We start from the raw sequence: 21,303 nt of genomic DNA, 5'->3' as shown, positions 1-21,303 counted from the left end.
AAACTTTCCACCATATGAAAGAAGAGATGCCAAAACTCAATCTCAGTATCCTGTAGCTAGTTTCAAACAGAAGATGGGGACTATATTCCCTGAAGTTGGGCCTGTGTATGTGAGAAGGCACAGCTCAGAATGAGCACAGGGCAGTGAAATAAGATCCTATGCATCACTTGGCCTTTTTCATGTCTATCCCACCAGTTCAGGAATTGACTTCCTGCTAAATTTGAGATTCAAGGATGATTCCTTCCCATTTGATTATAAGTAAACAGGTTAACCAGATGAACATTTGTTTACAAACAAGTCTCCAGAAATGTGTAAAGTTTATTAACATCGTTTTAAAAAAAAAACAGCTACAGAATATGGGGTACTTATTTACAAGTTTTATGGGAGGAACATTATAATCAGCATTTCAAACAAGCAAAGGAATACAGTTTTTTCTAGAAATATCAGTATTTCAAATCTCCAGGTAGAAGACTCATGGGAACATTAAGCAAATGCCACAGTTAGAAACAGAAAAACTAGCATTTAGAAATATATTTCTGAAATGGTAACTGTTACTTAAATGTGAATTTTCACAAAATTATTCTTGTAGCTAATTCATACAATATCTTTGCTTAGAAAAGCTGACTTGAAAAAAAACCAACACATTTAAGTCTTCATTTAAGTACATGCTTTCAAGCTAGTTTTTTATAAGTTGAATTATGGTTTCCAGAGTTTTAGGAGTCCGTCTTCACTGTAAGTAGCAATCAGGTTCTGATGAGGGTGATGTGCAATACCAATCACATCCTTTTCATGAACCTGGAACAGGGAAAACACAAAGTCAGTGTGTATAGGTCTTAGCAAGCCATACCACACACCAAAGAGGCTTCCGGAGCTGAGTGGAAGAGATCTTGAGAGTTCACATACTCCAAATGGCACAGCTAAAAAGATAGAGGAGGGTTATCCAACTCACATCACATGTGACATAAGAAATAACTCTTTTAAGCCTCTGAGATCTTGGAACTATTTGTTACAACAGCTGGTATTAATTACTCCTTATACTAAGCTTAGTATCACAGAGCTCAAAGTTTCAAAAATCATTTTGCCAGGATAATGTGTAAGTATTTTGCCCTCAAAAGGATGTGGAAAAAAATACCTGTATCATACTGTCTAATCTACCTGGCTAGACAGGTATGTTCCCTTTCTTCTCTGCTTTGTGTATACTTATCCTATCCACCTGAAGCTGAGGGGGTTACTGAGGGATGACTTTTCCTGGTAAAGAAGGCAATTTCACACACTCACAGATCCTTAATTTTACTTCGTGGTAAAATGCCTCCATTACATTTTTTTATACTGAGGGTCACACATTAATAGCAGTTTGAAAAAGGTATGTACTTCAGAAACACAGAAGTATTACCATAATTCCTTCAGATGATCTTAATAATACTCACTGTCAAAGTTCTCTCCAGTTTGCCAGTGACTGTGCTGAAGCAGTAGAGCACAAAGTCTTCCCCCACACAATAGATCCATTCACCACGGGGAGAGAGGGCGCAACAAACAAAGTCACCACCTTCTCTTTTACCAGAGCTGAAGCTTCTGACAATCTAGTGCACACCACACCCCAGGACAAAAGGAAAGTATCAGATTAACAGGAGCTCAACCACAGGCAGCATTTTATTTTTTTTAATTAGGATATATTCATTATACCCGGGGGGGAGGGGGGGTGTGTGTGTGATTCACTTAATTTCCTATCAGTCTTATATTGCACATTATTTACAGTGCCCCATTGTCTCTCCCCCTCAACCCCCTTCCCACTCCACTTAGAGCAACTGCAAGAGGTTTTTTAGTTCTGTTTCATATAGGTATGTGAAGTCCATCAACCATATACCATCACCTTTATCTATTTTGAGTTATTTTTGGTGCTAAGAGACCAGGGCCTCATACATTCAAAGCTACCACTGAGCTGTACCCCTAGGTCCAACATTTTTTAAATGACAATTTTACATTGTTATTTTACACTTTGGTTACTATCTCCAATTCTGTTCATCATGTGCTAAGTCTTCTTGCCTAGAAAATATTCAATGGGTAAGCTACCTAAAGTAAGTAGCAGACAAATTTCAAATTTACACGAGTCATCGATCCTGCTCCTTAGAGTACTGTCCATATTACTATGAAGCAAATTCATTATCACATAATTTTCTAAATCAGGATACCACTAGTTCTCTTTTTGTTACTGTGACAGTGTCTTGCTATGGAGTCCAGACTGGCCTCCAATTTGCAATCCTCCTTCCCAGTGCTAGAACTATAGGCATGCATACACTAGCAAACTGTTAGTTTTCAATGCTTTATGGACTTATGTTTGCCAGTTTCCTCTTTCTAATAGATGAAATGCTCTTTCCATGCAGGATGGAATGGTCTCTAAGACTTTGCTTGTTCTATTTTATGACATTAAAATCATCATGAATCAAGCTGAGAGAAAAATCAATCTCAAAAGGCTGTAAGGACACATCTACATAATCCCATTTGAAAGGCTGAGGCAGGGTGATAGTGAATTTGAGGCCAGACTGGGCTACATATCAAGACCCTGGAGAGGGGCAAGGGAGCAGCTTAAAAGTTGCAAATTGAATGAGTTTATCTATACACTGTTCTCAAACTGACAAGATTATAATAATGGAAAATAGCAATAGCTTCCAGAAGCTAGGGATTGAAAATTGATTTGAAATTTAAAAATATCATTGGTATTAGCACCAGAAAAAGTGAAATACTTTGGGGTAAATATAATACAATATGCAAAAGATTTATATTACTAAAACTACAGAAGTCTGATAAAAGATATCAATGAATTAAAGAGATATTCAAAGAGATATTCCATGTTCATGGATACAAAGGCTCAATATGGTCAAGACATCTTCCCAATTTGATCTGTCTATTCAATGCAATCTCAATTAGATCCAAGCAAGCTGTTTTGTGGAGATTGACAAACTGATTCTAAAGGAAAGGCAAAAGACTCAGAACAGCCAACTCAGTATTAAAGAAAGAGGACAAAGTTGAAGGACTGACACTGGTAGACTTGGAGATTTATTATACAGCTACAGTAATCAAGACTATGCTGCTAGCAAAAGAACAAACTAATCAATGGAATAGAACAGAGAACCCAAAAATAGACTCAAAAAAATAGTCATCCAGGTGCTGGTGGGTCACATCTGTAATTCTAGCTATTTGGGAGATTGATACAGACTGTTCAAGAACAGCCTGGGCAAATAGTTCATTTGAGAGACCCCCCCATCTCCAAAATAACCAGAACAGTATTACTGGAGGTATGGCTCAAGATGTAGAGTGCACAGTCCTAAGTTCATACCGCAGTTCCACAAGAGAAAAATAAATAAATAAATAAATCAAATAAAAAATACATATATATTTATGTATTGTAGCCATAGCCAACTGATCTTTCACAAAGGAGCAAAAGAAAGATAGCCTTTTTCAACAAGTGGCTCCAGAACTAGATAAGACACCCACAAGCAAAAACATGAATCTAGACACATCTAATAACTCTTCACAAAACTCAAAATGGGTTAGTCGTAAATGCAAAACTCAAAACTATAAAACTCCTAGAAGATAACACAGGAGAAAAATCTAGATGATCTTGAGTTTGGTTATAACTTTCTAGATAGAATAACAAAGGTATAATCCATTGACAAAGAACTGATAAGCTAGACTTAATTAAATTTTAAAATTTAAAAATTTCTGCCCTGTGAGAGCCACTGTCAAGAGGATTAAAAAAGACAAGTCACAGCCTGGCAGAAAAATAACCACGAGGATCATACTGGTAAAGGACTATTACCTATAATATAAAAAGAACTCTTAAAACCCAACAATAAGAAAACAATTGAAAAATAGGTCAAAGATTTTGACATTTTACCAAAGGTATACAAATGACAAGCATATGAAAAAAATGTTGCACATATCACAGGTCATTACGAAAAGGCAAATGAAAACAATGAGATCCTATTACACATCTATTAAAATGGCCAAAATCCAAAATACACAACATCCAATGGAAGCAAGGATGAGAAGCAATAAGAACTCTCACTCATTACTGGTGGGAATACAAAATGATATGGCCACTTTGAAAAGGAGTCTTCACAGTTTCTTACAAAACTAGATATACTTCACCATACAATCCAGTAATTAATCACACTACCTATTTACCTAAAAGAACTGAAAACGTATGTTCACACAAAAACCTACCGACAGAGGTTTATAGCAGCTTTATTCTTAAATATCAAAACTTGAAAGCAACCAAGATGTTCTTCAGTACCTGAAGTACCTGTCTGTGGGACATTCAGACAAAGGATACTCAGCACTAAAAAGAAATGAGCTATTAACTGGATGCCAGTTGCTCACACCTGTAATCGTAGCCACCTGGAAGACTGAAATCACGAGGATCATACTTTGAGGCCAGTTCAGGCAAATGTTTCAAGGAGACCCAACTCCAAAATATCCAGAGCAAGATGGATTGGAGGTGTGGCTCAAGCGGTAGAGTGCCTGCTTTACAAGTATAAAGCCCTGGTTCAAACCCTAGTACCAGCCAAAAAAACAAAACAAAACAAAAAAACCACCAAGTCATGAAAAACAAGGACCAAACAAAGAAGTCAATCTTTGAAAAGGCTGCATGCAACCATTATGACTTTCTGGAGAAAGGCAAAAAAAAAGGTGGGTTATGGCCAGAGCTAGAGGGGAAGGAAAGATGAATAAGCAGAACTTCAAGGACTGTATGAGCAGTGAAACAACCCTGTATGATACTGTAATGAGGATACCTGCCATTATACATTTGTCTAAACCCACAGAATATTCAACACTACTGGGCACTGGTGGCTCATGCCTATAATCTTAGCTACTCAGGAGGTAGAGATCAGGAGGGTCACAGTTCAAAGTCAGCCTGGGTAAATAGTTCACAAGACTCCATCTTGAAAAAACACAAAACACAAAAAAGGGCTGGTGGAGTGGCTCAAGGTGTAGGCCCTGAGTTCAAATGTGAGCACTGCAAAAAAAAAAAAAAAAAAATGCTCAACACTGAGAATAAACCCTAATGTAAACTATAGCCTTTAGTGATAAAGAGGTGCCAATGTAGGCTCATCAACTGTAACAAATGTACCGCTCTGGTGGGGGTTGTTAATAATGGAGGAGGCTATGCACATATGGGGTCAGTGCCATATGGGAAATGTCTGTACCTTCTGCTCGATTTTGTTATGAACCTAAAACTCCCAAAATCAAAGATTTTTTTTTTTCTAGCGGTACTAAGGTTTGAACTCAGGGGCCTCATGCTTGCTAGGCACACACTACCACTTGAGTCACTCCATCAGCCCTTTTTTGTGTTGGGTATTTTCAAGATAGGGTCTCATGAATTATTTGCCCAGTGCTAGCCTCAAACTGAATCCTCCTGACCTCTGCCTCCTGAGCAGCTAGGATTACAGCATGAGCCACCGACCATTTTCTTAATGACAAAATTATAATAATGGAAAATAGATCAGTGGCTGCTGGGAGTTAGGACTGAAACACCAAAGAGATGTTTTGTAGAGCTATAGTTTAAGTAAATGTCTAAAAAACAAATACAACTCATAAAGTAGTACACCTTTATTTGGTTGTAGGGAAGGCCAGGACCAGGTACAGTGCAAAGGCCCTTTTCTGAGCACTTACCTGTCCTTGCATGTTCATGATGACCACTGTATTTGATCTGTTACACACCACAAAGTGCTCTGGGTTTTTAGGAAGCAGGATCACACTGTTGACAGTAATATCTGTCCCTGCAGTGCTGCCCAGAGACTTAAAGGTATTTGAACATTCTGTTGTCTTCATATTCCAGATCTACCACACAAAAATTTTAAGCATAAACATTTGAGTATAAGAACGACTAAAGTTTTAGGGCTTAAAAAATTAAGAATTAGGTTACTAAAAAAGTAAAATAGATTCAAAAAGAGCTTAGTTGATTTTAAAATCAACTACCCAACATTACCATGTATATAGTAAGCACTCAACACTGATTTGTTGATTAACTGGCATAAACAAAATGAAAGTCAAAAGATAAACAATAAAACCCTTTTTAAAGTCTATGATTTTTTTCATGTATACACACACACACACACAGATACATACTACACACACACACTTTTTTTGGTTGGGGGGAGGGTATGGAGTTTGAACTCAGGACTTTAGTCTTGCTAGACAGGCAGTCTACCACTTGAGCCATGCCCCCAACCCTGTTATGTATTCTTCCTTACCTAACAGATCTACCTGTCTTTGAAATTAGCTATGTGTCAATGTTACTACTATCAAAACCAGAAGTCAGGTATAATGGCTATTAATTCCAGCAGCCAAGAGGCTGAGGAAGAAGAATGATGGTGAGTTCAACACCAGCCTGGGCTACATAGTGAGACCCTGACTCAAAAAAAACAACAAAACAGCCAGGTGCCGAGTTCACACCTTTAATCCTAGCAACTTGGAAGGCAGATATCAGGAGAATCTCTGTTTGAGGCCAGCCCAGGCAAACAGTTCACAAGACCCCATCTTCAAAATAACCAGAGCAAAATGGACTAGAGGTGTGGCTTAGGCAGTAGAGCATCTGTTTTGCAATCTCAAAGCCCTAAGTTCAAACCTCAGTGTAATCAAACAAACAACAAAAAATACCACTCTTGTCTAGAAATCAAACTAAATGGGTACTTCTTAGCTTAGAACCCTATCCTAAAAATTCCGATTTAGTAGGTCTGAGGTGAGTAATAGGCACAGGCATTTTTTTAGTTTCACAAGTGATTCTAATGTATAGCTTATACTGAAAATGACCACACCTAAGTCACAATGTTGGCATATACATGAGGATTCATGAAGCAGAATCCACTTGGCCACTTGCATTACCTTTCTTAGTTTTTCTGTCCTAGGTTCTTATGAAGTGAAGGAGTTATATCAGTCAGCCCAAAAATCTGAGATGTGCTTAGAGAAGACATGGACTAAGCATTGCATGGCACTCTCCAGATATAACTCACTTAATAAACCTCTGTCCCACTTTCTCTGACTAACACAGAGCTTGGCATAATACAGATGTTTTAATAAATGTCCATAAATAGAAGGGAACAGTTGTCCACGAGTTGCCTAGTAAAAACATTTATCACCTGCTCCAGTCTTGTTCTGAATACCAGTTGCCAAGAAAAAAAATGAACATTTCAGGGATCAAGAGTTCTAAGGCTTTTAGTGTTTTGTTCAAAAGTCAAAGAGATGCTTTACCCCACTCACTGCAGAACTATGAGGAAAGACAACAAAACAAAACTAGACAAGCCACCTCCCAATGGCATTTATAAGTTGTAAGGCTCACACGTATAGCATACAGGGCAAATCCCATGACTGAAGTATTAAGAGCTCTGTATATTTATTTCCCCATCCATTCCAATTGCTCTCAGGTTTGTAGTTCAATGCCTAAGATCAAACAATTTCAGACGGTGGTCTGGCATTTAAGTGTTTATGTTAAAAACTCCCCATCAAAGCACTTGCTTACATAAAGCAATTTAAAAGAAGCAAGTCCAGAATGTAAAGGAGGAGTTATCTCAAAGAGATCAATTTCCTACTTGAGTTTCTCAGGTCTTTTCCAGGAAACAAGACCCTCTTTTTAAATAACTAAATTGTTTAAGGTACTAAAGACCCATTACTTTCAGCTGAGACTTGAGGAAAGCGAGTAAGTATCTGAGAGAGAGCTTAGTTCTACTCCTATTCCTTTATAAATGCTAAAAGAAAAGTCCTAAATTTAGGGGTTAGGGGTGGGATGAGGCTATGCAACAAAAAAGAGATCTATTTATTTGGCCACTGAACCTTTTGTGAATTTGACTGTTAGGGGTGGGCCTTATTTATAGCAAGATAGATTTAACCACTGTGTGTTATATGTGAATAGATCATTTAAAAGTAGGACTCCACACCTTTCCTCTTTTTCTAAACGATACAAGCTTCTTTGGATTGCATTATATAGGTCTGAGATTTGGAGTCCCTAAACCAATAGGGACTACCCACAGAGTATTACTTTTGTCTCAGACTCACTTCAGTTATAGTTAAAATAGATGGTAAGATGTTTACTCCACCACAGTCATCACCATTACCACAACTGCAACTTGTCAAAGAATAAAGGTAAAACAGACATCCTAAATTAACCAGTAGCAAATACTTAACCTTTACAGTGCCATCAGAGGACGCACTGATAATATAATGTCCATCTTGTGTAAATGTTGCTTCATTAACAAAGGAGGAATGGCCACGAAATTCCTTCAGGGTTTTCCCAGATTTTAAACCATGAATTCTATCACAATGAAAGCAAAGGAAAAGAACAATTAATATTTGCTATATTATTGTTAGGGCCAAGTGTTGAGTACATTTCAGATGAATTACAGAAGTTTGTTTCATAATATTAAGTAAAGAAAAAGGGCTCTGCCATCATGTATGCAGTACCATCTTCACTATGTTAAACAATGAAACAAAACCAAAAGCAAATTGCATAGAAAAAGACTGGAAAAAAATGTCATCAATACCACAACCTTCTGTCCAAGACTGAACCTCTAAAATACTAGTAAATAAGAGATTGAGAATCATTGAACCCAGATCACTGAGTCCCAGGCATCTATCAGTGACAGACACTCTAAAGTGATTATGACAGTTGAATCCATAGCCCACACTTTAAGAAACATGAAATACTGCAATACTCTCTTTCAAATTTCTCTTCTGGATAAAGACTCAAATGGTCAGAAGAACAGCAATGTGTCAAATGTAATTTGGGAAAACAAAGTCTCACATACCCTCACATTTCATATCACCCCATCCAGGTGAAGGCATGTAAAGAAGCACTGGTACCTTCTCCCTTTGGGCTTCAATTTATCAAACCAAAGTGAAGGTAGTTTTGAGATTCTCACTTACCTAATTGTCTGGTCAAAAGAGGCACTAAGAATCTGACTGCTATCTTTGGAAAAGCTTAGACAGGTGACACCTTTACTGTGTGCCCTTTCAAATCTCCTTAAACACTGTCCACTCTGAATCTTCCACACCTTTATTAAAAAAAGAACAATAAAAATTTGTAAGTAGAGTGTTTCACTGCAGCCCACAGAGCCATGCAATATGCAGTGCTCACCAATGGGCCAAAACAGCATTAAAAATGCATGCTAATAGCTGAATATGATATGTCTGGTTCATGGAGAACAATGACAGCTGAATCCTTTGAAACTTAAAACGCTTTCCTTGTAAATTATTAAAACAAAAATTCAGGGCTGGAAATAAAACTCAGTGGTAAGAGTATTTTGCCTAACATGCACAAGGCCCTGGGTTCAACAGCACCACATTTAAAACAAAAATTCAGACTCCAAGAACATCTCTTTATTTTGTCTAGCCCATGGAATAATCAATAATCAGCTGTACACCACCCACCCACCCCCAATAAAAAAATCAAAGTAGAATACATCACATACAGTGAGCCAGAACAGAAACAAGCATAGGAAGATTTTAGACCAAAGTCCCAGATCTATCATTTACCAGCTGTGTGACTTTAAACATGTTATTGGACCATCCAAGGTAGTTATTATTAGGACTAAACAAGAAAAAATAAAGTCATCTGCATAAAGATGATGCTCAATAAACTATAGCTAATCATGCTGAATATCACACATAGGACACTATATGATTACAGAATTCTCAAAATGTCTACATGCAAGAACTTGTGCCACTAATCCATACCTTGATTTTTCCATCTTGGGCCCCAGTTGCTAACATTTCTGTATCTCTGCTGAAACACATGCAGAGCACAGCATCATCCATCATCATGAAGTTATCCTGGGCCTGGTACTTAAGATCCTAAAGGAAATGATGGTTAGCATTTATTAAAAAAAATCAAAGACCACTGGCCCCATAACTCTAGAACCTCATTAAAAGCAAGATAACAGATTGTGCCTACTCTAAATCTCACTACTGTTTAGTAGTGCCAAGCACACATTCCTAATGAACTGATATTGCTAAAAATAATTCTGCAAAACTCAAATTAATATAACCCAGCATGTTAGTGTGTATTATTCAAGAGGCCAGGCGGGAGCACCACTTGAGCCCAAGAGTTTGGGGCCAGTCTCAGCAACATAGTAAGACCCTATCTACTTAAAAAATAGTAATACCAAGATGAAAAGCCAACATAATAATCTAGAACTTTTGCTTACTGGCATTTTCTAGGCAAAATTTCTCTACAGGTTCATATTTTACATCATTAATAACTATGAATTTACTTATTTGAGGGGATTTTTTTCAATTGTCAGCTAATTTTCCTAAAACCATTTATTGACAAATCTATTAATACTTCTTTCATCATCCACTATTGTTCAAATGAAAGTATCTTTACTAGTGAAACTGTAAAGTGAGACTGATTGATGGTTTAAAAAGAAAGGCAAACTATGCAAAAATATATAAAGTAGAAAGTGAAAATCATTCACAAACACATTACACAAGGAGTGGAATTTAGTACTCTGTGATAGTGATTACATTTTAAGTCAGTAGATAAAAGATAATAAATAGCTATTTGAGAAAAAAATTAAGTTGAAGCTATACCAACTTTATCATCACAGATGCTGGTGGCTCAAGTCTGTAATCCTACCTACTCGAAAGGCAAAGATCAGGAGGATCACAGTTCAAGGCCAACCTGGGCAAATAGTCTGAGAGACCCTATCTTGAAAATACCCAACACAAAACAAGGCTGGGGGAGTGACTCAAGTGTTCAGCACCTTTCTAGCAAGCGTGAGGCCATGAGTTCAAACCCCAGTAATGCCAAAAAAATACCCCAAAACTTTATTAAACATAAAAGTATGAGAAGAAATTATGGAAAAATGTGAATAAATGATACAAAATAATTTAAGTAAAACAAAACCATAAGTAAAGTCAGAAGATAAGTCAAAACTGAAAAATATTTGCAATGTATATTTTGACTTCCTCAAAACATAAAGAGCACTTTCAAAAAAAATTCAATAGAAAAATGGACAAAGGATATCGATGAACTGTACAGAATAGGAAAATATTGGTGGGTTTTCACATATAAACTTCCTAAGAGAAATACAATCAGTATTATAATTAGGTTAGACTGGAAACAATCTTAAAGCGGCCAGCTACATGTATCATGATTCAATGCATGCAATGGAATATATTAGAGCAATTATCTCCAAAACAAAGAGTAAAGGAGCAAAACACTATATATATTACCATCTGTATTTTAAAAAAAAATTTTTTGAAACAGGTGCCACTGGATCACACCTCTAATCCTAGTTACTTGGAAGGCTGAGATCAAGAGGATCATGGTTTGAGGCCAGCCTGGGCAGAGTTTGAAAGCCCTGATCTCCAAAATAACCAGAGCAAATGGACTGCAGGTGTGGCCCAAGCATTAGAGCACCTGCTTTGCAAGCACCTGCTTTACAACACAAAGCCATAAGGCTGGCAGAGTGGCTCAAGTGGTGAGAACACCTGCCTAGTAAGTGTGAGGCCCTGAGTTCAAGCCCAATGACATCAAAAAAAAAAAAAAAAGTAACTGCTTGTAAGCACACACACAATATTCTAGGAAGGTTAAATAAGACAAGAGTAGCCCTGACAGTCCAAGGAAGAGAAGTGACTGGCAGAAGGACATGGCAGAAAGTCAGATTTTCTTTTTTTTTTTTTTAAATGGAACTTTTTGAACTCATGGCTCTGAGCTTGCAAAGTAGGCACTCTACAGCTTGAGCCACTTTCAGCCCCAAACTCTTTACTTGACTACCTTCTGCCACCTTTTGAATGTGTATATATATATATATACATACATATATATATATCCCATTCAAAATATAAACCTTTGGAGTCTTTGCTCCCATTTCCTGCATGAGGAACAGGAAATGTTTCTCTTCCTTTCTCCCCCTCCCTTCCCTCACTTCTTCCTCCTTTATCCTGTTATTCAAAAATAAATCTTTGCTAAAACGTCAAAACACCTATTTATATATATATATATGTTTATGTAAAATATTTTTTTCAGTTTCTATAAAATTATTAAAATACAGAAGTATACATAATAAAGTCCTCCCTTTGTTAATAAACTCAGAATTCAAATTTAAAATAATTTTAAATTAAAACTATAAAAGCAATAGACAATTAATTCAAAGTCAGTAATTCTTCCACTAGAAAAGGTGATATATTTAAAATACTTTACCTTCCTTATTTTTCCAGTAGTAAAGTTCCATACTTCAATGAACCCATCAACAGACCCAGTGACCAGATACTGACCATCTGGAGAAAATCTAGCACACTCCACATGTGATTTCTGACCAAACTGTTTCAAATGAAACAATGAAATGATTACTTTTTATCTAACACCCTTAAAAAAATTCTCATTTTAACCTTTTGAGAAACCCTAACCTTACAGAAAGTCATAGCTGGCCCATACTATGGAGTACTGAGGTATTTCTATACCTGGACATGGGGAGATAATGGATGTTTGCTATGACCAGTTTATGTTTAGATGAAGATAGGTTTTTGACTATGAGACTGAATTTCCCAAAGACAAAGGGGGAAACTATTTTAAAATGGAATTTAGAACAAATAATCGTGTTAGCTCAAACTGTTAAGTTTTTGCTAGACTCAACTATTATTAGCATGACTTTCATACTCAACATAGCCTAATGTGTTCTTGTTTCCTATCTAGGGGAATAGTTAAAAAAAAAAAAAGTATGTCTTCCTACACTATTTTTTAAATAAGCTTTCCATTATAATAAGGTTTATGATCTTTACTTAATCTGTGATAATGTGTGGCTCATAAAATCTAGGACAACTAATTAAACTTAATAGCCTAGTAAATGCTCAGAATGTGGGATGGTAATATGGGAAAACTATAGGACCTTACACAAATGAGAAAAACAGAGAGAAGTTCTAAAGCAGATTTCTTTTACAATGCCAAAAATGAAAAGTGCTTATGTCAGAAAAATCTTATCCCCGTAGCGTAATTATAATGAGTTTCTATGTCTCAATGCTTCAGGTAGGGTAAATAAAAGTGCTGCCCAAAAATATCACTTCTTGCAAGTTAGAACATATCATCTAGAAAAGATAAATCCAAAAAGCTAAACAAAGTCAAAGAGTTGAGGAATATGAAATACCTTTAAATCCATGAAGTTAATTAGAGCACAAACCCAGAGACAAATTGTAATATACAGGAGATGCTAAAGTAGGAAGTATACTTCTAATTCTGGGAACTACAGCAATTACTTCATTTGTGCTTTTTCCTAGAAAAGTCTAGACTAAAATAAAAAACAAGGGTTGGGAATATAATTCAGTGATAGAGAAACTTGCTATATGTGAGGTCCCTGGGTCGATTCCCAGAACTACAAAAGAAGAAAAGAAAAGAATCAGCACTAAGATGATAAAAATCATTTTCCTCAAACATTACAGAAGCCAACCTTACAATTCATGACATGCAAAAGGCAAAAACATCAATGTTTAACAGGACACTGTGTAGAAAGTTCATAGTCCCAGGTTTACTCAAAGAGTTAGCAATTCTTTCAAATGTGGACTTCTTGGAAGGAAAAGTAATGGTAGATGATGGGGCTGGTGTCAAGTGTATATCCACTTAGCTATACATTTAAGGTATGCCACTATCAGGCCACAACAGTACCCCAGTGGACACCATAAGAGTTATCAGAGCTACGGAATGAGATCTACTCTCTAGTACCCAAGTTCCTTACACAGGTCCTGGCTCAGCCTGTGATGAGTTCACAACAAATGATTATCAACTGGCTGAGTATCTAGAGATCCTACCTTAATATGTCTGCTGAGTTGTGTAGGAAACTTTTCTTCTTCCACATCTTTAACAGCTGCTTTGCCTCGAAACAAATCTATGGTCATACCAGGAGGAAGCAACCCCTGGTGCTGCTGCCACTTTAGTGCCTATGGAAAAAAGAAAGTACAGCAATCTGCCGAGGTGCTTTTAAGCTCTGGCCATAATTACTCAGACAAAACCAAGCCCGAAAGGATGAGGTCTAGAGGAAACTGAGTCTTCTAGACCCCAACCATCTTTGGCTATACAAGCATAACATAATCTGTGCTTCTCCCTGTGACCAAGAATACAAGCTGATCTGAATGGGAAGAGACTCAAGGTGGGAGGACAGTCCACACATCTATACTTCACCTGTTTTCCTTATAAGTGTGGCTCCTTTATTATAAATAAAATTTGGGAAATAAATTTCCCATAATTCAAATACTCAAAAACAGTTACTATTAACACTTTACATAAGTATTTTCCCCTTACATTAATGTGTTTAATTGCCCTAATAGTAATTATACTATATGTAAAATTTTATACTACTCTCTTTACCTTCTATCACATTACATTATGACATAACTATCATTTTAATGGTTACAAAACATACCCTTATCTACTGGATGTTTCACTTTACTTAATTTATTAGTGAACATTTACACTGCTTCCAACTTTTTACTCATCCAAACAATGCAGAGTATGTATGGACATAAAGGTTTTTCTTTTCCTTTTCTCTTTTCTTTTGGAGAACTCTTCCTATGTAGCTCAGACTGGCCTTGAACTCAAGGTCCTTCCGCCTCAGCCTCCTGACTGCCCAAATTATAGACATGCACCACCACACCTGTCCATAAGACTTTTTCTTTTTAGGGGATATTCTTCCCCAACAGTTTATCCCTAGAGAAAAACTACTGAATCCAAAACAAACATAAATGGTTAACACTTAATATAGAGCCAGATGTGCTGGCACATGCCTGTAATCCCAGCTACTCAGGGGGCAGACAGGGAGAAATTCAAGGCCAGCTAAAAGTTAGTAAGACTCCATCTTGACAAACAAGCTGGGTGTGAGGCATGTGCCTGTAATCCCAGCTATGTGGAAGGCACAAGTAGGAGGACCATGGTCCAAGACTAGCCCTGGGCAAAAATGTAAGACCCTATTCAAAAAAATAACTAAAAGAGGAAAAGGACTGAAGAATGGCTGAAGTGACAGAGCACCTTTCTTTCAAGCATAAGGCCCAGTCTCAAACCCCTAGTACAAAGACTATTAATGCCAAACTTTTCTAAAAAAGGCAGTTTTCTAAAAAAGTTGTAATCACAACAGTTTTCAAAACTGTATTATGAAGGGTGGAAAAATCATGGACTTTGGAGACAGATGGTCCTAGGATAGTTCATTTGCCAACTATGTCATTTTGCCTTCTCCATTAGTCAGGGTTTGCCAAAGAAACACTAACAACTAGAATGTACTAATTATAAGAATGTACTAATTATAAATTAGCTCACACTTATCAGAGGCTAAATATTCCCACAATGGTCATCTATTGGCTGAACAGCCAGAGAAACCAGTACCTGTTTGGTCCAAGATGCCAGAAACCCCAGAAATAGAGAAGTACAACCCCACTCCAAGGTCAAAGGCCTGAAAAAAATCCCCTGGAGAGTCACTAGTACAGATTTCAATTCAAAGGGAGAAGAATTTGGAATCTGATGTATATAGGTGACAACAGAAGAAAAGTACACCTGGCTCAAAAGGATCAAACACATCTACTCAAAAAGGGTTAAGGAACCACAAGCTTCTCCTCTTGCTGCTTTTTTGTTCCATGTAGGCCCTAGCCTACAGGATGGTGCAGATTTAATGCAGGGAAGCTCTTCCTACTCAGCTCTCTGACCCACATGCCATTCTCTAGGCTAGAATGATTTTCTTTTTTCTTGCTGGGGACTGAACCCATGGTCTCATACACGCTGAGCAAGTGATCTACCACTAAGCTATACTCCCAGCCCCAGGATAAATTTTTTACTCTACTGTTGCACTGATTACAATAAACATTCTTGTGCCAAGAATGTTTGATTCAAATTATGTACTTTTTATTAAACGTGTCTACATTTCCATGACTATCATGCTCTCATCCATTTTCCTTTTCAAAATCGCTTTGATAAATATACTTTTTTGGGAGGGGGTGAGACAGCACTGGGAATTGAATGCAGGGGTTCATGTTTGCTAGGCAAATGCTCTGCCAACCTCAGTCCTGATAAACATACTTTAAAGTTTACTTTTCATTATGACTACATGCATAAATTGTACATCTTCCAAACTCTTAGCTCCTGAGAAACATGGAGATTATATAGCCAATATATATGTATCCATATCCATATCCATATGTATAAGACCTGAAAAAATGTATAGGTTAAATATATGTTACATATTTGTTATATATGTGTATATATACATATATACAGCATGTAAATATTTTGCTCTCTGTGTGCTCTATGAAGGGATATAAAGAGGCAGTGATCGCACTTGAAATTAAGACAATAATTTAGCACCAAAATAAAGATAACAATTGAAAAGAAAAAAAAAAGTTTACTTTTCTGGTAAACACTAAAATTCTTTTGTGAAACAGTTCTAATCTGTGATCTTTACTATAATTGCTTTAGATCTGAGAAATTACATCAACTGTCAATCTTACCCAAAATCTCTCAGTTACATCTCAGAATCACAAATCCAAATGCCTATTGTAGAGGTTTCCACTTGTATATCCTATAGGAACTTCAAAATCAACACAAAAAAAAATAAGCCATTTTCCCTATCCCGTCTCTTAACATCAACCCCAACAAATCTGCTCTAAAGTCACTCAAGCCAAACATCTAAATAGCAACCTAAAGCCAAAGCCTCATTTGCTCCTCACATCTAACCAATTAAATGTTGAAGAACACATGAGTTTATTTCCACTTTTTCTAGAAAATGCAAGAAAGTGATGACAACAGATGAAAAAAGGCACATATCTAGCAAGGCCTGTTGGTACATGCCTGTAATATGAGCACTTGGGCGCTACAGGCATGGCTCAAATGTGGTGGAACACTTGCCTAGCAAGTACAACCACAAGGCCCTGAGTTCAAACCCCTGTGCCACCAAAAAAATTAATTAAAAAGTAATTCTTAAAAAAAAATTTTAAAGGCACATATCCAAAACTACGAGAATGGGATAAGAAATAAGCAGAAAAGATGTGCTAAATTTCAAAAACTGAAAGGACTAATGACAAGCAAGAAGAACTGGGAAAATTGAAAACTTAGGTATTCAAGGTATAGATGGGGAAGCCAGAAGAAGCAAGCCAAATTCGAAAATTCTAAACTCCAAAATGGCTTAGGAATTAGAAGAATCATATACCCTTTAAGGACAAGGTGTGCCATAAGGCTTAAAAAGGGCAACAATAAAATCTGTTTAAGAAGCAATTAGCCCCCCAGGACCACTCTTAACCTTAGGTAAAAGGTCACTACTATACCTTAATCTCAAGAGAAACCAGGTAGCTTATCTTCTAGAAAAGTTGAGGTCCTGGGCTCTGGAAAAGTCAGTAAGCTAAGGGCAAGACATGAGTGAGAAGCCATAAAAAAAACCGGGGTAATTCAGTGCAAACTGGGATATCAAATAGTAAGACTTCTCTGACCTCCATGCCCATCATTATCCTCCCAACTCTTTCTCCTAGGTTATAGCTTTTATCTGCCCCAGGCAGGAACAAGAGTATTCTATGGAAAAGTTAGACAACCAAGAGAATATTTCTACAGACAATACCTGAAGATCCTCATCTCATCATTCCAGACTTCTCCTTCCACTTCAACCCAACACATAGTTTCCTAACAGCTTTTTAGTGTTCCTCTCTTAAATATGAACCAACAGCTAGGGATCACTAAGTATTTGCAGAGGGCTTCTACATACAGGTAGCAAAACAAAAAGACAAGTGGGACTTAGAAAAAAAGGAACAATATAAAGACAATGCAGGGAGGAACAGCCCTGGGGGTGTAGCCCAGTAGAACACTTGCTAGCATGTGCACAGCCCTAGGGTCTGATCCCCAACAAAAGCAAACAAGACAAACAACAACAATAAAAAACTGAATAAAGAGAGATACAACAAATTATAAATACAAATAAAATCTCAAAAATTTACTTCTGGTACCAAAAAATAAGTTACTTCTATGCACCTTTTTCTTAATACTCCATCAAAATGAGAGTCTAGCCAGGCACCAGTGGAGGCTCTGAGATTGGGAAGATTGAGGTTCAAGGACAGCCAAGGCAAACAGTTCATGAAACCCCATCTCCAAAATAACCACAGCAAAATGGATTGGAGGTGTGGCTAAAGGGGTAGAGCACCTGCTTTATAAGCATGAAGCCCCAAGTTCAAACTCCAGGCCCACCAAAAAAAAAGGATCTAGGGCTGGCAGAGTAGCTCATGTGGTAGAATGCCCACCTAGCAAACATGAGGTTGAGTTTAAAACCGAGTACTGCCAAGAAAATGAGTTTAAACTACAAAAGGAAGGAAATAAAGATCTATAAAATATGACAAGAGGGCAAAAATTCTCTGTATGAAAACAAACAGTACTTGTGTAGCAATCCAAGACAACTAATTCTTAAGGAAACAAAACGAGAGGGGCTTCAGGAACAGGATGAACAAAAAGGAAAAAAGGATTTTTTTTTTTTTTACAATTCTGGTAGGAAGATTCATGCTGAATTATCAGACGACACAGAAAACTAGGCAAAAGAAAAACTAAAGCAGTGGTGGCTCATGCCTGTAATCCTAAGCTACTCAGGAGGCAGCTATCAGGAGGATGGAGGTTCAAAGCCAGCCTGGGAAAGTAAGTCTGTAAGACCCTATCCCAAAAATACCCATCACAAATTGGAGAACATCATTCTGAGTGAGGTTAGCCTGACCCAAAAAGACTAAAAATCATATATTCTCCCTCATATGTGGACATTAGATCAAGGGCAAACACAAGGGGATTGGACTTTGAGCACATGATAAAAGCGAGAGCACACAAGGGAGGGCTGAGGATAGGTAAGACACCTAAAAAATTGCATTTGTTGCCCTTAACGCAGAGAAACTAAAGCAGATACCTTAAAAGCAACTGAGGCCAATAGGAAAAGGGGACCAGGAACTAGAAAAAAGGTTAGATCAAAAAGAATTAACCTAGAAGTTAACACACACGCACAGGAAATTAATGTGAGTCAACTCCCTGTATAGCTATCCTTATCTCAGCCAGCAAAAACCCTTGTTCCTTCCTATTATTGCTTATACTCTCTCTACAACAAAATTAGAAATAAGGGCAAAATAGTTTCTGCTGGGTATTGAGGGGGTGGGGGGGAAGGGAGGGGACAGAGTGGGTGGTAAGGTAGGGGGTGGGGGCAGGGGGGAGAAATGACCCAAGCCTTGTATGCACATATGAATAATAAAATAATAAAAAGAAAAATACCCATCACAAAAAAGGGCTGGTAGGTGGCTCAAGGTGTAGGCCCCAAGTTCAAACCTCATCAAACCTCAGCAACACACACACACATACACACACACACACACACACACACACACACAGACACACACCCCCCCATATCACCAGCAGCTACTGTTTATAAGGTACTAGGCAACACATGCAGTATGTGTTGCCTTAATACTCTTTATGAGGATTATCTCACTTAATCTTTAGTGCAACACTGTAATGAATAATCAGAAAAGTTAACTTGCCAAGATCATATAGCTGATAGGTAAGACAGCATGGATTCTACCTAGGGTAACCAACATTTGTTCCAACTTCCCCAGGACAGTTCCATTTGCACCTGGTATCCTGGCATTGTAATCAAGAGAACTCTCCAAGATATCCCAGACAGAATGATAATAAATTCTATGGCTATCCTCATTTTAACTGATGCTATAGCTTATGTAGATAACCACTAGTCTGCATTGTCTCTCCCAGGAAAGAGGAAAGGTGACATGGCACAGCTGCTGGTACAAGCAGCTTCATCGGTAGACTCCAATTTGTAGGGTATCTAATTTCTTTAGCTAATATTTATAGTTTACACATAGGAAATATTTCAGGGTAATTTCGGTTCTACAGACATTTAATTACCTGCCCCAACAATGCCATGAGGCGAGATGGAGGTACCACACTGACTTCCCCAGCTAAGGCCTGGGCAATTGCAGCTCTTCTTTTCTCTTTGCTACTTCCATCTGGATATGCCTGAAAAAGGAGAGAAAGGTAGCATTATTTCTAAGAAGCAACAAGGTATGAGTGTGCTTATTTAATGCAAACAAATAAGCAAAAGACACAGAGGAAAAGATGAAAGGAAACTACACAGTTAAACAGGATTAATTAAACCAATTTTGTTTTGAAAAATACTTTTCCAATTTTGCCCATTTGCATTTTAAAAGTATAAGCTGAGAGAGAACTAGTGTCAGTCAACCACCCTGCTATTTCTGCAGAGTCCAAGTAAGCCACATCAAAGCCAGAAAAGTATTTTCAGATTCTAAAAAATTTGCAGAGGCAACAACTTTTATATTCTTTAGAAATGTCTTTCAATCAAAGACACCCAGCCCAAAAGTGCTTTACCACCTCTAACTTAAATTCTGTTCTGGTAATCTAAACTTCTTTCATCATCAGTTTTTGTAACTTACTTACTTACTTACTTATTTATTTAGGTGGGACTGGGGTTGTGTTTGAACTCAACGCTTCAAGCTTGCAGGTGCTGTACTACTTGAGCCACACCTCCAGTCCATTTTGCTCTGGTATTTTGGAAACAGGATGCCATGAACTATTTGCTGGGAATGGCCTAGAACCACAATCCTCCTGATCTCAGCTTCCCAAGTAGCTAGAACCCAGGTGTAAATTTATTTTACCTTCCATTACCCAGTTCATACTACTTTTTAAAAATACATACATGTATATATATGTACATGTATATACATAATACTAAGATTTTGGAAGAATTAAAGAATATCAATCACCATGCTCTACTTGTAAGCACAAGCAAAAGCACAAGCTTCTGGGGACAGAAAGGGGTAAAAAGAAACTACAATTGTCAGGGGAAGGGACACAAAAGCTCTCATACCAGCAATCCGGCAGCACTTCAGAGACAGGTAAGGATGTGAGCTAATGTGAAGGTGACATCAGAATAAAATTTCTTTCTTTTTTCTGAAAATAGGGTTTTGCTACGTAGCCCAGGCTGGCCTCAAACTCTCCATCCTTCTGTCTCAATCTCCCAAGTGCTCGAATTACAGCACCACCACACCTGGGTCTAACTTCTTTACTAACTAACACACAATCCTCAAAAATGGGGGTGTGTGTAGGAGAAAAGACCTTCAAATACTCAGAAAACACTATTTAACATAGCAAATTTTAGCTAACATATATAAAAAGAAAAGCACCATTCTCAAAAATTAAATCAAAATCACAAGTGTCCAATAAAATGGCTTTAAAAAAAAAAAGACCACATTACTGAATATTTACAGTTAATAAGTTTCTTTTCATTACCACAG

At 37.4% G+C, this 21,303-nt stretch overlaps 1 protein-coding gene across 2 annotated transcripts in view; it reads right to left on the bottom strand.

Annotated features, from left to right (window-relative positions):
- Positions 1–298: 298 nt before the first annotated feature.
- Positions 299–21,303, bottom strand: part of Smu1 (SMU1 DNA replication regulator and spliceosomal factor) — a 34,940-nt gene continuing 13,935 nt past the window's right edge. For both annotated transcript variants that reach the window (XM_074051610.1, XM_020156173.2), the window contains 9 exons: positions 19,898–20,008; positions 13,798–13,926; positions 12,200–12,319; positions 9,730–9,846; positions 8,920–9,047; positions 8,182–8,308; positions 5,674–5,841; positions 1,428–1,580; positions 299–795 (listed from right to left, as the gene is read on the bottom strand). In XM_074051610.1, the coding sequence (XP_073907711.1) occupies positions 697–795; positions 1,428–1,580; positions 5,674–5,841; positions 8,182–8,308; positions 8,920–9,047; positions 9,730–9,846; positions 12,200–12,319; positions 13,798–13,926; positions 19,898–20,008 (1,152 nt within the window). In that variant the 3' untranslated portion in view covers positions 299–696. The remainder of the gene's footprint in view (positions 796–1,427; positions 1,581–5,673; positions 5,842–8,181; positions 8,309–8,919; positions 9,048–9,729; positions 9,847–12,199; positions 12,320–13,797; positions 13,927–19,897; positions 20,009–21,303) is intronic.

Source organism: Castor canadensis, chromosome 13 (genome assembly GCF_047511655.1).
Source record: "Castor canadensis chromosome 13, mCasCan1.hap1v2, whole genome shotgun sequence".
NCBI classification, from domain to species: domain Eukaryota; kingdom Metazoa; phylum Chordata; class Mammalia; order Rodentia; family Castoridae; genus Castor; species Castor canadensis.
Note: the sequence above shows the minus strand (reverse complement) of the source record. Positions and strands in the feature narration are given on the sequence as shown.